The 15,565-nt window shown below is 40.8% G+C and overlaps 1 protein-coding gene across 4 annotated transcripts in view; it reads right to left on the reverse strand.

The window, feature by feature from the left end:
• Positions 1-1,478: 1,478 nt before the first annotated feature.
• LOC114451487 (A-kinase anchor protein 13-like) overlaps positions 1,479-15,565 on the reverse strand; it is a 43,983-nt gene continuing 29,896 nt past the window's right edge. For 3 of the 4 annotated variants that reach the window (XM_028430124.1, XM_028430121.1, XM_028430122.1), the window contains 26 exons: positions 15,173-15,212; positions 14,823-14,934; positions 13,959-14,082; positions 13,689-13,857; positions 12,984-13,090; positions 12,767-12,913; positions 12,570-12,679; positions 12,338-12,475; positions 9,736-9,861; positions 9,531-9,648; positions 9,334-9,454; positions 9,090-9,223; positions 8,910-8,986; positions 8,751-8,817; positions 8,518-8,632; positions 7,876-7,958; positions 6,999-7,190; positions 6,776-6,925; positions 6,538-6,608; positions 6,099-6,143; positions 5,858-5,908; positions 5,513-5,710; positions 5,142-5,420; positions 4,348-4,467; positions 4,024-4,246; positions 1,479-3,599 (listed from right to left, as the gene is read on the reverse strand). In XM_028430124.1, coding sequence (XP_028285925.1) covers positions 3,559-3,599; positions 4,024-4,246; positions 4,348-4,467; positions 5,142-5,420; positions 5,513-5,710; positions 5,858-5,908; positions 6,099-6,143; positions 6,538-6,608; positions 6,776-6,925; positions 6,999-7,190; positions 7,876-7,958; positions 8,518-8,632; positions 8,751-8,817; positions 8,910-8,986; positions 9,090-9,223; positions 9,334-9,454; positions 9,531-9,648; positions 9,736-9,861; positions 12,338-12,475; positions 12,570-12,679; positions 12,767-12,913; positions 12,984-13,090; positions 13,689-13,857; positions 13,959-14,082; positions 14,823-14,934; positions 15,173-15,212 — 3,158 coding nt within the window. In that variant the 3' untranslated portion in view covers positions 1,479-3,558. The remainder of the gene's footprint in view (positions 3,600-4,023; positions 4,247-4,347; positions 4,468-5,141; positions 5,421-5,512; positions 5,711-5,857; positions 5,909-6,098; positions 6,144-6,537; positions 6,609-6,775; positions 6,926-6,998; positions 7,191-7,875; positions 7,959-8,517; positions 8,633-8,750; positions 8,818-8,909; positions 8,987-9,089; positions 9,224-9,333; positions 9,455-9,530; positions 9,649-9,735; positions 9,862-12,337; positions 12,476-12,569; positions 12,680-12,766; positions 12,914-12,983; positions 13,091-13,688; positions 13,858-13,958; positions 14,083-14,822; positions 14,935-15,172; positions 15,213-15,565) is intronic. The other variant, XM_028430123.1, reaches the window with a different exon arrangement.

The following is a 15,565-nucleotide window of genomic DNA, read 5'->3' on the forward strand; positions in this document are numbered from 1 at the left end:
ATATATATATATATATATATATATATATATATATATATATATATATATATAAATATATATAAAGCATAACGTTATGCTTGTTAACAACTTCACCAGTTTAGGGTGAAGCTACGTGCAGGCTCCTACTACTGGGAATACAGTGAAGCAGAAGTTTGTTTTTTGTGGTTAAAATCATGGCACAGAGGTAGAAAGTAACAGATGTAACCCTATGTTGTTATAATAATCTGTTAGTGTAGTACCACCATGAGGTTGACAAAACAGTTTCATTTTTGGAATATCTCTTTGAGAAGAAAAAATCTCACTCCAAGCAAACTTGAAAACTTGAGAGCCCTGCTAGCCACCAAATAGCACTCAGTCTGTAGCTGTTGTTAACCCTAACCTTAAAGGGAAGCTGGCTTTTTTGATGGTATTTAAATCAGTCAGGATGAGCTTATAATAATTATATTAAATTAATTAAATAATAATTTAATTAGTCTGCCCTTATATGTGTTTTACTCATGATTCAGTGGAGTTTATTATAGTTAATATTGTTTATTAGTAATTCATATAGGCTGTGTTTCCAAGGCTGAAAAATATGAGCTGAATGTTTTTTGGTATGTTAAATTGTTTTGATAAAATGTGTTATTTTCTATGGGCTGTGTGCTGGTCTTCATCTTCATCTTCATCGTCTTCTTCTGGTTGCTCTCCATCATCTTCCTCCCCCGTTTTCATGTGGTCTATCATCGAACTCAGTCCCCCTCATTTTAACATCTCTCTGGCAGCCAGGGTGACTTTAGCAACTCCAGTATTCTAGATAAAAACCCCAAGACTGCTTAAAGAGTGTACTTCACAATTCCTTGTCCATGTCTAAGAAGTTTATGTTCTTTGTTTTCATGAATACTTCAGCATATTTCTGCTAAAAATGGGTCACTCGTTTAAGAGTAGAGTGGGATTAAATCAATTTTCATGTGGTTTTGCCCCTGGGGGGCATATATGTTAAACTGTACAGGCTTCAAAAGTGAGACCTGGCAGCCAGTTCAGCCTTGGTGACATGCTTATCATAGTGAAACTGTGAAGCTGTAGTGCTAACCTGTGACCACTTACAAAGTCACAGTATTGTAAAGCTTTACAGCCTCTGTACTGCCTCGTGCTTCGTGATGTGCTTGTGCTTCTGGTTCTCAGCTACTCAGTGTGCTGCAGCACTTTTAAAGCTTCATCTGCAGCATGTTGTATGTGCTGCTAGCTGCAGCAAACAGCTCTACAATCACACACGCAGTTTCTCCAGGAACTGCCGTTCTAGTTTAGAAGTAATTCTTTGTTTTTATTATTATCTACATTGTAGAATAATACTGAAGACATCATCATAATTTAGGCTCTTAGTAGTCCCTTTTTGCTGTGATGACAGATTTGTACACTCTTGGCAATTTCTGTCAGCTGAAAAGGATTTAAATTAGCCGGCATGCTTTGAGTTATTCTCTCAAATGATGAGCTAGACAATATCCATCACAAAACAAACTTTATTATCTTTATGAAAACAACCATCCAAATGAACAAAACCCACGGTCACCAATGTGTTCCATTTGTACATTAAACCTATTTACATTTTTTGCTTTGTCCTTTTTATTGTACATAAAATAAGAACATTTATTATTTTAATATCTCGGGTTATTAGTACAAATACATTAACAAAAGAGACGGGAAAAGTGTTGAAGTTACTACATGGTAACAACATGTAGGAGAAGAAGGCATGTTATCGTGCAAAACAGTCGGTTTGTCAAGTTGTGTGAAACTCACACAGATTCACCTTTTTACTTGCACAAAGACAGCAAAAACTGTCTATTGTAATGCGCAATAATATGGGGGTAGGTCACTGGAGGGTAGAGGAGGACTGTTCAGTGGATCACATAAGGTCCCCCTGTGAGAAGCCATCTCTGAACCACCTGGATCCTGGCTCCACAGGAGAAATGCCTAGTAGCTAAAAGCTTTGTCTCCCATTTTACCTTTGGGGATTCTGGGAACCACAAGCAAACCTGCCCTCTAAGAGCACAGTGTTGTATTAGTATTGTGCAATACTATTAGGTTCTTCAGATATGACAGAACATGGCCACTAAGGGCTGTGTATGCAAGGATCAGTATTTGTATTGTTTATGTGTATTAGGGACCTGATAGGTAGCCAGTGAAGACACATCAGAATGAGAGAACTATGATCTATCTAGCCAATTCAGTACTCTGGATCTAGCATTCTGGATCAACTGTAGGTTTTTTAGAGAATTATTTGGAGGTCCTCGAATTTCAGTAGTCCTACCTAAGAAGTACCAAATGCATGGACTAATTTTTCAGCATCACTCTGAAACAGGATGCTCCTCATCTTAGCAATATTAGCAAGTCAACAGAAGTGGCTAGGTACAAATCCTGTGGCCTAAAGTCTGACTATCAGCTTGGGGCTAAGGGGTCACACAAACTGTTACTGAGGTTAGAGTCATCATGTCGAAAGCTGACCTTTACACATATGCCACATTGGATCATTTTTTATCGAATTAATAAATGACTCTTCTCCTCTACCCGGCCGACTAGCAACAGGAACATTCTCCTCATGAGTCGGGTCCTGTTCAAGGTTTTTTCCTGTTAAAAGGCTCTGGATCTCTGAAAAGTGCTTTGAGACAATTCTGTTTGCAAAATGCGCTATATAAATATAATTGACTTGACTTGACCAGGTATAATACTTCTGTCTGTTTTGATTGGGTTTTCTGTCTTGTTTCAATCCTATTTATCTGCAAATAAAACATTCTAAAAGGTTCACTAACGTCTAATCACCACATGTTGGTATGCATGACATCACATGGTAGTTAGGGCTGCCATAGGCTAAAACTATTTGAGGAAGTTCAATGATCCACTGAGTACCTCTTCTTGACTCTCCACTGGTCTACTCCCACGTTTACAGCCACTCTTATCTTTTTAGTGTAGCTTATAAGCATTTTATATTAATAATTTATGTCAAACGAGTTTCCTTGAGATGGTAACGAAGAGTCTATATAAAACTGAAGTTACAGTTTCGTACTTTGGTGTTCTTGGCAGGAGAAAATGTACCTCAGTGCTGCAGTGACAGTAGTTTCCCTGTCATGATTGTCATGCTGAATTAATGATGAACACTGATTCTTCTACCAACTCTGAGAGTCTGCCAGCCCAACCTCGTGAGAAAACAACAACACCCTCATGTGGTCATGTGAATATAGTGCATGTAAATGTGCTGGGTGGGGGAGACTTGTTACTATGGTAAACAGGAAAAATACTGGAGAAGCTGATGTAGCAGGTGGAAGACATTTTCCTCGAACATTTCCTGTTTAATATTGACTTAAAAAGCTTATGTTAGGACTTTGCTACAAAAGTCTTGGCCAGATGTGACCTGAAGCACCACATAAGTAACACATGACACTGTATTACAGCCCTTGTAGTAAATATTGTGCTGTCCACTGCAGGGCTGTCTTGGCACACTTGTTAATGAAAGTCCTGATAACTGATCCATCAGCTTAATGTCTTCATAGGTTCTCATGAAGACAGTCTTTTGTCCTTCATAGAGAGTTAAGACACACTAGGTCTTGATTGCTGCACAGGCCAGTTTTCTAAAGAGACAAATTGGGGAAGTAAGTATGATAAGTAATTGAGCCAACAAATAATTGAACAAAAGAGGTATAATGGTCCGTGTACATCGCGGCCATTCGGTCTACATTTCAATTCCTTCTTCTTTTACGGCCTAGCCCCCGCCAAGCAGTCTAATCATTTAAAAATTACCTACAGAAAGATCAGGAATGAAAAATGGACCGTTATCTTTATTGCCATTTCACGTTTTGTAATATTAAGACAAAAATCGGGTAACAAGTCAATGTCAATGAAATGAAATGAGTCGATTTCCGTTTTTCGTTTTTTGACTTCAAAACGGAAACCGAATGGCTGCAAAATACACGGACCTATGACACACCGTATACAGTGAGATTCATAGGTACATTCAGGTGGAATTATTTACCCTACTGTATATATTCACTGTACCTGTCTGTGTCTGTTCCACTCCCTTTCCTTTCTTCTTCTTCTTGTCTTTCTTCTCTTTGGGTTTGGCCAGTTGGAGCAATCTGGTGGGGAGCTGGGACTCCTTCTCTGCCCCCTGAGGCTTAGAGGAAGAGATGGAGGAGAAGGGGTTGAAGTTCTTGCCCATCCTTTTGGAACCAATGCGGAGAAAATGTTCTTTGGTTGGGGCAGATGATGAGAGCTGTACCTGCAATGCATCCAGAAACAAAGTGTTTCTAAGCCTCATACAAAAACGTACTAAATTGCAACAAGCCCCAATTTTCTCCCTCTTTTTTTTTTTTTTTTAACCTCCTTTGCCTGGTCAGATTCTTCATTTAAATCCAGATCCAGAGACCCAGAGCTGTGGAACATTAGGGAGTCCTCAGAGGTGGTAGAAGGAGTTCGCTCGTCCCTCTGAAGCTGCTCTGACTACAAAGACAAAAATAATGCATAATGTGACAGACATTATAATCTATATCTAATCTATATATCTGATTTATGTCACCCTGATTTGAGCGCCTATTGTTCTGCAGTTTTGGCAGAATATTTCACTGTACAGCACTTCCACAGTTGCTTATGACAGCAATTATACACATAGCAGTGGGCAGAGACCTATACATAGCAGCATTGTGTTATAGATAACAGTGATTTGTTAAACATAGCAGTGGGCTGTTGTATATAACAACATTGTATGTGGGTGCGTATATATATATATATATATACATACACACTGGGCCATTAGTACATATAATATTGGCCTGTTATATATAACAGTGGGGTGTTATACATTGTAGTGATCTGTTCTCTGTGTTTATTTGGCTTATAAAACACAAAAGAAGCAAATAATTTGTCAGCATTCTTATTCATAAGGCTTAGTAGTTGGATTGTTGGCAGGTTTTTGATCTGATCTTCATCACACACATTAGAATGGATCGTGATATGTAATTGGTCGAAACTGTATGTTCTGTAAATCTGTAACAGCCTTAAACACAGGAGTAAGCCCGATGACTCCTGGGTATGCCAGCATGGCCTCCCGTGTCTTTAACCAAGATTTATTTCAAAGCTCTTTTTGCATTAGGCAAAAACAGACCACAGACTCTGACCTGATCTTTCCACTTCTCCAGTCTCTCTGTGTCCCTCCTCAGAGCCTCCTTGTCTCGCTCCAGTCTCATCTGTGTCTTCCTGAGCGTCTCCAGGTCTTCCTTATACTCGTCTTTTATCCTGTGAAACTTCTTTGTCTCCTCCATCAGTTCCTGTTGCCTCTTCTTGATCTCCTCCTCCTCCTCCCTCACCTTCTCCTCCCTTTCTGCCAGGCCTTTTTCCTTGAAAACCCACTCCTTTTCTCTCCTCCTCTTTTCTTCCTGATGTGCTGCTTGCTGCTTCTGAAACAGACCATGGGTATGTAGATGTTAAATTGAGTGGAAAATTGTCACTTAGTTTTGAAAAGAGTGTAGAAACAGCAGTGATTGTGAACCTGCAAACTGGCTGCCTCCTGTTGCTGCCTCTGCAGGCTCCTGTGTTTGTCCTGCTCAGTGGCCAAACAATGGCGTGAAGAAGAAGATGAAGATGGCACTGACGAGGAAGACAATTGTCTAGAGGAGGTAGTGGTGAGCTGGCCACTTAGGGTCTGCCGCTGGGCTTCAATAAATGAGTCCTGTTGGATCACAACAGCCTAGAGAAGAGATGCTTTTTAGTATATAACATGTTTTCACTTGCATTAGTGTTAGACTGGTGAACATATTTAGGATAATAATATATGGTAATGTGTAAGTGTTGGGAAAGAAAAAAAAAAGATTGAGGAACACTGCTGTATGTGTACCTGCAGTGAAATCAGCAGGCTGCGGAGATGTGTCACACTGCGCACAACCTGCTGGGAGAACACAGCAATTCAAACTTTAACATCCACCATCCATTTCATAGCATTTATACCAGCAAGTGCAATCCAATATTAATCTTAATTTAGAAATCAAAACAAGAGTAGGCCAAAACAAAATACAGCAGTGAGTGCAGCCAAAAATGTGTTTCTATGTTATTGTATTAAATTATGTCCACACACTTACTTCATTGTTTCTCTTCAGCAGCATCTGTAGGCTGCCACTGGCCCTCTGAGGACACACACACACTTCATGTTAACATTTTCTGCATATCAATCATATATACCATATGACTATACTGTATAATTGAAATGTGTATAGCAATAGATTTGGAATGAAAGTCACATATGGTGGTGCTTGAAAGTTTGTAAATTTCTACTTAAATATAATTAAACACAACTAATCGTGTAGGCAAAGATAACCCAATCAAACAAATGGGACAGAAATTATACATCATGTGATACATGTGATTATACATCACATTATATTTTTAGTCCTACAGTCTAATTTCTAATCTTATGTTATTGCACCTAAAACTGACTCGCCATGATAAAATGTAGTCCTTTGCATTATTATACTGGTTGCGACATCTGTCACACACAAACGCATGTATATAAAGACACACCTTCTTTAACACACTGTCTGACTCAGTCCTGCGGAGCTCGAGTGACTCCTCATCCTCTTGCCTCTCACCATCTAACAGGGAAGAAACGAGGAAGGATGGGAAGAAAAAAGGAAGTAGTAGTAGTAGTTGTTAGAGCTTATAATGTGTCATTGAATGTGATGAGCAGTGACTCACAACTAAAAACATTTAGTTACTGTGTGTGCTAAACTAAATGTGTATGTTTATGCATGTCTCTTACTCTTGCTGCTGTTCATCTGATGACTGTCAAAGCCTCCAAATGTCTCAGCGCGCCTAGGCAGACAGACCGGTCCCACACCCCCTGCTGTCAGACCAACCGGAACACTGCAGCCTGCTCCACCACTGCTCACTAAAGCCTGCAGGGTGTCCACTGACAGGGAGGGGGCAATATTGTACACATCATTTGACAGACACATACAATGTGATAACATACTTATACTCACCTTCTCTCAGGGCAACATTTATGATGGGTTCCCCCTTTGTGAAATTATCAGGTGTGGCCCTGAATAACATCCGCTCCCTGATTGGTGGGTTTGTATCCTCACGGGTGGTACTGCAGTCACCGAATTCTCTGAAGATGTGAACCTTCTCCTCTAATAAGGAGATGATCTCCTCATCTTTCTTCTGTATAAGCTCTGAAATGAGAGACTGCATGAATGACAATAATACACAGTAATAATAATACACATATACACAATAATAATACATATGCAACTCTCTTTGCTGCAAATTTAACCCTGGCAGAGTGATGCCAGGTGGCCTTCGTCACCAAGCCACATCACTACACAATATTACACAAAAATCTATTAAGTTACACATTAAAGGTAGGGTAGGAGATTTTGAAAACTCAGTGAGAGTCAGCCAGATTTCAAAAGTAAACACACACCCATTTCTCTCAGTGCTCACCCCGAAGCCACGCCTCCCAATCACATGGATGCGCATTACCTGAAGACGAGCTGCGGTCTGTGACTTCGGCCATCATGCACGTACCTCTCTGGTGCGCGCAGAGCAGGAGGAGAGTGACAACCAGCCAATACTCCGCGCAGGGTCGTCCCGGAGGATTGGCTGATGTTTTAGCGTTTTATAGCTTCCACAGAATATTCATATTCTTTTTAATTCAAAACTGCCGAACTAATTGGTTGCTATCGACTTGTAAAAAGAAGTTACACTAATTTAACAAAACATGCATCAGAATGAAATCTCCTACCCTACCTTTAATTTAAATCACATTTTCAGAACCACATCCATCCTTATAGTGTGTTTTACATGGTGCAGTCGGCACAAATTATGAACTACAGATTACTGTAAATGTCCACCTACCTCGGAACTCCTTTGCTCTATTGTCTTGCTGCTTCCTGTCATCTTCTGGATCACTAGGGACACCCTCATCTTCATCCTTTTCCCTATAAGCATACAAATACAACCAAAGGTATTATTGTAATGTCTGGTATTAAAATAAATTAAATTTTTGTCATCATTACTATGTTCATACAACAGTCACCAGACTTAGATATTGGGCAGATCTGCAGTTTGATGGGAAACCATTATAACAGAGAAGGACACTAAACAGCACAACATAATAAGATGGCGAAGAAGGCTTGCTTAGTGCTTGGCTAGTGCTGTGATGTAGATAGTAACAAGGTCATCTGCCCGTCTACCCATCCATCCATCCATTCCCCGGCAGTTTTCAGTCAAGGATTTACAACAGTTATTAAATGATGCTCAGCCAACAGCTATGAGAGCAGCATTCACTGAGCTGTAGATGAGAGCTGACAAATAATTCACTGTTGTATATATTGCTCAGTAATCCTGAACAGACTGATTTATAAGATCCATACTGTACTGTACTATATATAAATAAATTGAATTGAATACTGCAACACCCAGTGTTGAAAACGTGAATTCTGAAACTAAATGTGGCAACTAACTGAATAAAAGTGTGGAGCTTGTGTGTGTCCTCACATGAAGTGCATGGCCTCCTGTATGATGGCTCTCCATACATTGCGCTCCTCTTTGCTGATGGCCAGCACCTCTACCATTTCTGGTCTCTCTATCCCAGCTGTGATGAGAAACAAACCTGCAGAAGACACAATACCACAACTGACATCTTTGTGTGTATCAGATGGTCTTATAATAAAGCAGCTGTGTAACAAAAGGAGCAACAAGGTAAAAAAACAAACAAACAGGAGACTGACCTCGCTCCTCATTCGCTACTTCTCTGACAATCAGACTCTGTAAAGAGATGACTGTGGAGCGCTGGTCCTGTGGGCAAAAGGTCCAAATCAAACTTGTTAATCTAAATCTAAATGAGAGCATTAATAAATGGGCCGTATTTATTTGAATGCAGTATTTACCAGTGATGCAAACACATATTTCTGGTCTTTTTCCTGAAGAAAGACCAACACGTCAGACAGGAGCACAGCATGGACATCTGCAACACAATGAGTAATACATATTTAATCTTCTACGCAATTTTGTACATCAAAAAAACAAAAAAAAAACAATAAATGTGTGATGATGGAAACTTTCTGAACCTTTGAGCCGTCCTGTAGAGTTTTTCAGCTGCAGTCCTCCATCATGCAGCAGCCTCCTCCTCCCTCTGATCAGGTCCTCTTTAGCAAACATCTGACCGCTTTTCATCCTCATGATGGACTTACTGTCAGTGCGACTAGAGATTGCACGGTTGCTTGTTATGGAATTTATTGCCCACAATATCTATGCTTAAATCAGGATTAATCTGGCTGACCCGATGAGTTTATACGTGTATCTGATCTGTACCTGTACACCTCCCTCAGTCTCCGCTTCTTCTCGTGCTCATTGACTTTACAGTCTACAGCCGTGATCAGCTCCTTCACACAGCGCAGGGCTTCAGAAACAAAGCTGTGGTCTTCATCTGAATCTGTCAAAACATAATGTGTGTTACTGTTTCTGTGGAGATAAACTGTCACCACAAGCACAGTGACTTTTATTCTTACCTTTGGTATGCTGCAGTATCCTCTGGATAAGAACAGGATATTTGGTGATTCTTTGGGTAACCAACAAAATGCACTCTGGAATACTAAGCCTCCGCACGATGCTGCTGCTCATCATCTTCTGTACACACACAAAATGCACATTACAGTCACACAGTGGATACACTAAGTGTGTAAGAGTGAGATGTTGCGTTTTTAGGTGTACCACCTTGATAAATGTCTGGAAGCGTTTATCTTTGGCATGTAAATCTTTGTAGAGATTGACAGCTTCATTGTGATTACTGCAGAACTTTCCATAAACATCTTTCATATGTTCAGAGCAGCAGCCTGAAAACTGCAAGGAAGAAAACAACATCAGCAATAGCCATGCAAAACAGCATTCATTCAGGTGTGTGTTAACACAATGACAAGAGAGAAAGACATAAACAATGGTGTTAGAGAAGCAGCTGTTGCTGCACATCAATCATTTAATACTTATAAAACCATTTCAAACTATTTGGAGTTCAACGTTTTACAGTGAGAAAGGAAGCCACTCCACGCCTGTATGGACTCCCCAAGATACACAAGGAAGGAGTCCCCCTCAGACCCATCGTCAGCAGCACAAACTCAGTCACATACAACGTGGCTAAGCACTTGGCTGAACTCCTGACACCACTGGTAGGTGACACACCACATCACATCCACAACTCGCAGGACTTTGTGAACAAGGTGGAGAAGATCCAAATGGACCCAGATGACACCATGGTCTCATTTGATGTCACCTCCTTGTTCACCTGCATCCCTACATCAGAAGCCACAGAGATGGTAAGGACTTGCCTCACACAAGACAGCACACTCAAGGAGAGAACCAACCTAACGCCAGACCACATCTGTGACCTGCTGGACCTCTGCCTGACCACCACTTATTTCCAGTACAATGGGAACTTTTACAGACAGAAGCACGGCTGTGCGATGGGATCACCTGTGTCTCCTATTGTGGCCAACCTCTACATGGAAGAAGTGGAGAGAAGAGCTCTGAGTTCCTATCCTGGAACCACCCCCACCCACTGGTTTAGATATGTGGATGACACCTGGGTCAAAATCAAGACTAACGAAGTGGAACGGTTCACAGAACACATCAACGCAGTGGATAATAACATCAAGTTCACTCGTGAGGACACCAAGGACAACAATCTGGCCTTCTTGGACTGCACAGTACATATTGAGGAGCACAGGAGCCTCAATGTGGAAGTGTACAGGAAACCCACACACACGGACCAGTACCTGTTGTTTGATTCACACCACCCACTGGAACACAAACTGGGAGTCATCAGGACCCTGCAGCACAGAGCACAAACTGTACCAACCAGCTCAGAGGGGAAGAAGAAGGAGCAACACCACATCAGGAAGGCCCTGCAAACATGTGGCTACCCGAAGTGGGCACTCATCAAAGCCACAAAAACAAGACCCCCAACAACAAGAAGAAGGACAACACCAGGCGGAGAAAGAACATCTCCAATCCATATGTGTCAGGAGTATCAGAGAAACTCCGCAGGATCTTCAACAACCATGACATCCCGGTCCATTTCAAACCTATGACAACACTGAGACAGAGACTGGTTCACCCGAAGGACAAGATTCCCAGGGAGAAACACAGCAATGTGATATATGCAGTCCAGTGCAGTGAGGAATGCTCTGATCTGTACATTGGAGAAACTAAACAACCACTCCACAGAAGAATGGCTCAGCGCAGGAGAGCCACCTCTTCAGGACAAGACTCAGCTGTTCACCTCCACCTCAAAGACAAAGGACACTCCTTTGAGGACAACAATGTTCACATTTTAGACAGGGAGGAAAGGTGGTATGAAAGAGGAGTTAAGGAAGCCATCTATGTTAAGCTGGAAAAACCTTCCCTTAACAGAGGTGGTGGCCTCAGACATCATCTTTCTACCACATACAATGCAGTGATTCCATCCATTCCCAGGAAGTTTACACATAATCACAGTAAGAACAAAGGGCTGTCAACCAGTCCCCCTCCGGCAGTTTCATAGTCGTTAGCCAGTCGTTAGACACACCTGGCCCAGTCAGCCAGAACATCACAGGTAAGTATGGAAACATTTAGTGCTATTGTTTGTAAGTTTTTAAAGTTTTACCCAGACCCACCCACATAGGTCTGTAACCACATATAAACCATGTTTCCCACCAACAGTTAGAACTGATGAAGCTGCTTGGATGAGCAGCGAAACGTCTTCTAGAAAACTCTACAAGTCCAGACGCCTTGCTTCAACCTTCTCTACGTATGATGACCTGGATGACTGAGAATCTTCATCAACAGTGAGAAAGATTATTCACAAGTGGAATAAAGTTGTTTGGTCTTAATGCTCACCACCATGTCTGCTGAAAACCAAACACAGAAACACCTCATACACACTGTCAAGCACGGTGGTGGAGGACCTGATGGTTTGGACTTGTTTTGCAGCTACAGGACCTGGACACCTTGCAGTCATTGAGTGGACCATGAACTCCTCTGTATACCAGAGCATTCTAGAGACAAATGTGAGGACATCTGTCTGACAGTTGAAGCTGGGTGGAAATTGGATCGTGATCAGGGCTATTTAGTTTTGCCCTTGTTTTTTCTTTGTGGCTTCTTTTCTGATAGATAGATAAATAAATAATGGCACAGTAAAAAAAAAGTTTATATGATGTTGTTTGAAGTTGACTCATTATGATCAGATGTTTTTACACAAACAGAATAAGACAGTCTGTAACAGAGATTGAAATGTAAGTGCCATTACTTCATTTGTGTCCTGTCCAGTTTTCTTGTTGCTCACCTGATTAACCAGGACGTCACCGACCCTGCTGATCAAGAAGCGGTTGCTTTTTCGGCCTTCAGCTGATCTTTTTCTCTCCAAGAGCAGTGTGAGAAAATGTGCGTGCATTTCCACCAGCTCAGCCAAAACCGGAAAAATCTATAGAAAACGGATCTTTAATATATGCATTTTGTCTTGTTAGTGTTGCCTATGTATGGCCATAGGTAGAGACACTCTTTAGCTGGTGAATTACCTTGTCCAGAGTTTGAGTGTTAAGCTGCAGCTCCTTCTGAAGGCCTTTATAATACACTTCTGACATGATCTTCAGCGTCCGCACATGGTGGAACTCTGTCTGGTACAACTCTGTGCAGAAAAAGGACTTTTTATGTATATACATGACATGTGACCCCTCACATTTATGTGCATTATCAACTAAGTGAGTCATCTTACCGTAAATGACATCTTGTCTCTTGATTTCATCTTTCTTCAATGTTTTCAAGAACTTCTTGTCCACCATGCCACTCCATGAATCAGCTTCCAGGTCTTTGACATCATACTCAAATTCTCCCATCAGCTGACTGTCATTGATGTCAGTACCTTCACACACACACAACCAAAGGTTGAAAAATGAACACACAAGAGCAAAACATTGTGTATGTGATGCTACCTTCATCAGTGAGTGACTCAGTTGAGGCGTTAACTTTGGGCCCCTGGTGAAGAGAGTCTGTAGACTGGGACAGGAACTTGAGACTTTTTAGTGGCACCTCATCTAACCTATGGAGAAAACCATTGAGACAATTCAGATTTTATGAATGAATTTGAATGGGATTCAATTCAAACAGCAAGAGAAAGATAATTTTTGTCATGATCTCTAAGTTTAGCTTTTTTGTCATAATCCTTGTTTTGCATATTAAAAACACATACACATTTATACACAACCATTGATAGATACATAATATAATACATAATAGATATGTGTGTTGTTATCAATCAATTTCCTTGTGTGCCTGTCGATTTTACTTCCTCCAATTGCTTTCATCACTTTCACTCCATTCCTTGTGTATTTTATGCCTTGTACATACTGCCCCCTTTTTTAAAGTTTTTTTTTTTACCCACAATCCTCATTTATTTCCAAGCCTGTGTACATAAGATCCTCATCTGTATATTCAGCCTATTGATCATTTTTTCTGGTTTGTTTTAGTTCAGTTTTGTATTTTTGTGATTTTTATTTTATTTTATTTTTTTTTATTAACTTAACTTAACTTAACTTAACTTAACTTAACTTAACTTAACCACTCCAAAAACACACCAAAAACAAATCCTTGTCTGATATAAAGTTTTGAAGCATTAGTGAGAGCATTAAATTTCTCACCCTGCCACGTTGCTGATGGAGATGCTCTTGGCGAGGTTGCTATGTGCGTTGAAGATGCTGGGGTGTCTCCGTGGAACCATCACAGGAAGCTGGTCATCAGGGCTGGTTGCCCAGTGCTCCCGTGACGATGAGGAAGATGTTGATGAAAGTGATGATGCTGAAGATGTAGCTATATATAAACATCAAATTAGGAAAGTCAGATTATAACAGGAACTCTCACTTTTATGATACGCCATCACTAGTTAAAGACACAGTGTGAATGAGTCTAACCGTTGCAGTGTAAAACATCCTTATTGGGAGAAACAGGAGATATGGAGGGATGAGCACCTGTGCTCTTTTTCTCTCTCTCTTTACTCTCTCGTTTCATATCATTTCTCCTCTCCTTATCCTTCTCCTAGAAGGTACAAAATACAAATAATCAAGCAAAATATAGACCATCATCACCATGCTACACCATGCCATCACTGGACAGACTGCCAATCAACAATTGCAGTAGAATCAGTAAGCCAGCTAATATGGAAGCCATATGTTCTCAGGCGATGAAACACTTAAAAATCCAAAGTGTTATTAGTTTTTATTAGTTATTATTATTAGTAATTCAGCAAATACTTTTGAACAAAGCAACAATCACAGTTGTGTTAGGACCCAGAGCCTGACCCCGGGAGCAAGCACTACAAGGCAGAGGTGGCAAGGAAAAACACCCTTTTAACAGAAAGAAACAGTGGATGGGTATGACTAACCAGGCTAGGGGTTAATGCTTTTATAAATCAGAGATGTTGGTCTAGTTTTAAAAGTTTGAAACATTTAAAAGCAGCTATGCCACTCTACCTTAGCCTCTGTTATTGACTGTATGTAAAGTTGGATGACATGAAACGCCCCCACAAGAGTTGAGTGCTTTGGCTGATTAAATATGTGTGTATACACAAGACAAAACACCACGACGAGCTCAAGAGCTTAACAATCACAAATGAAAATCAACATCTAGACATCCGTTCCACCCTGTTTCCTCAATGTGTAATGAACTGTACTGTTACAGACTGCACGGTGGGAAACTGATGCATCTTTGTTTCTACTGAGACCAGTTCTGGAGTTAGTACACACATATTTGAATACTTTATGTAATACTTTTCTTACCTTGCTTTTCTTGCTCATCTTACTTCGGAGGTAGCTGAATGTCCGACTGATTTTAGGCCCTCCTTTTCCTTCGGTGTCCATCTGTAGGGGTCCTGGCTTCTCCTCTGAAATGCTGATGAAAATAAACACAGAATTAAAAAGTTCGAACTTTTGAATGTGTCTAACTACAAGCAAACATTTTTTTTTAAATTTCCATGAAAATAAAGAGCTAGTAGGATAAGTGCACTCAGATAAAGGTATCAACTAGCAACAATCACCCTTTAAAAAGACTCTTCATTAAGCTTTCTAGTATCTATTCTTAAAAAGTCTGACAGTACAGGTACAAGTAAAGTAAGTGTTTCTCCTCCTACCTGCACCCCAGTGATCTGTTACTGGGCAATGAGCCCAGCCCTGCAACAAGCAAACAGGACAGTTATCATTGGATCACAGTACTGACAACAAAGTCTTCAAAGCCACATTACAAACTGGAGGGGATAAGTTTAGGCCTCTTAAAGGTGGAGTAGGACATTTTGAAAACTTAGTGAGAGTCACCCAGATTTCTAAAGTAAACACACGTCCCTTTCTCTCGGAGTTCACCCCGAAGCCACGCCTCCCAACCAGTCTGTGACTTCGGCCATCATGCACCTCTCTGGTTTGCGCAAAGCAGGAAGAGAGTGACAACCAGCCAATCTTCCGCACAGGTGCGCCTCGTAGGATTGACTGATGTTTTTAGCGTTTTATAGCTTCCACAGATGATTAATATT

This window comes from Parambassis ranga, chromosome 19 (genome assembly GCF_900634625.1).
Source record: "Parambassis ranga chromosome 19, fParRan2.1, whole genome shotgun sequence".
Taxonomy (NCBI): domain Eukaryota; kingdom Metazoa; phylum Chordata; class Actinopteri; family Ambassidae; genus Parambassis; species Parambassis ranga.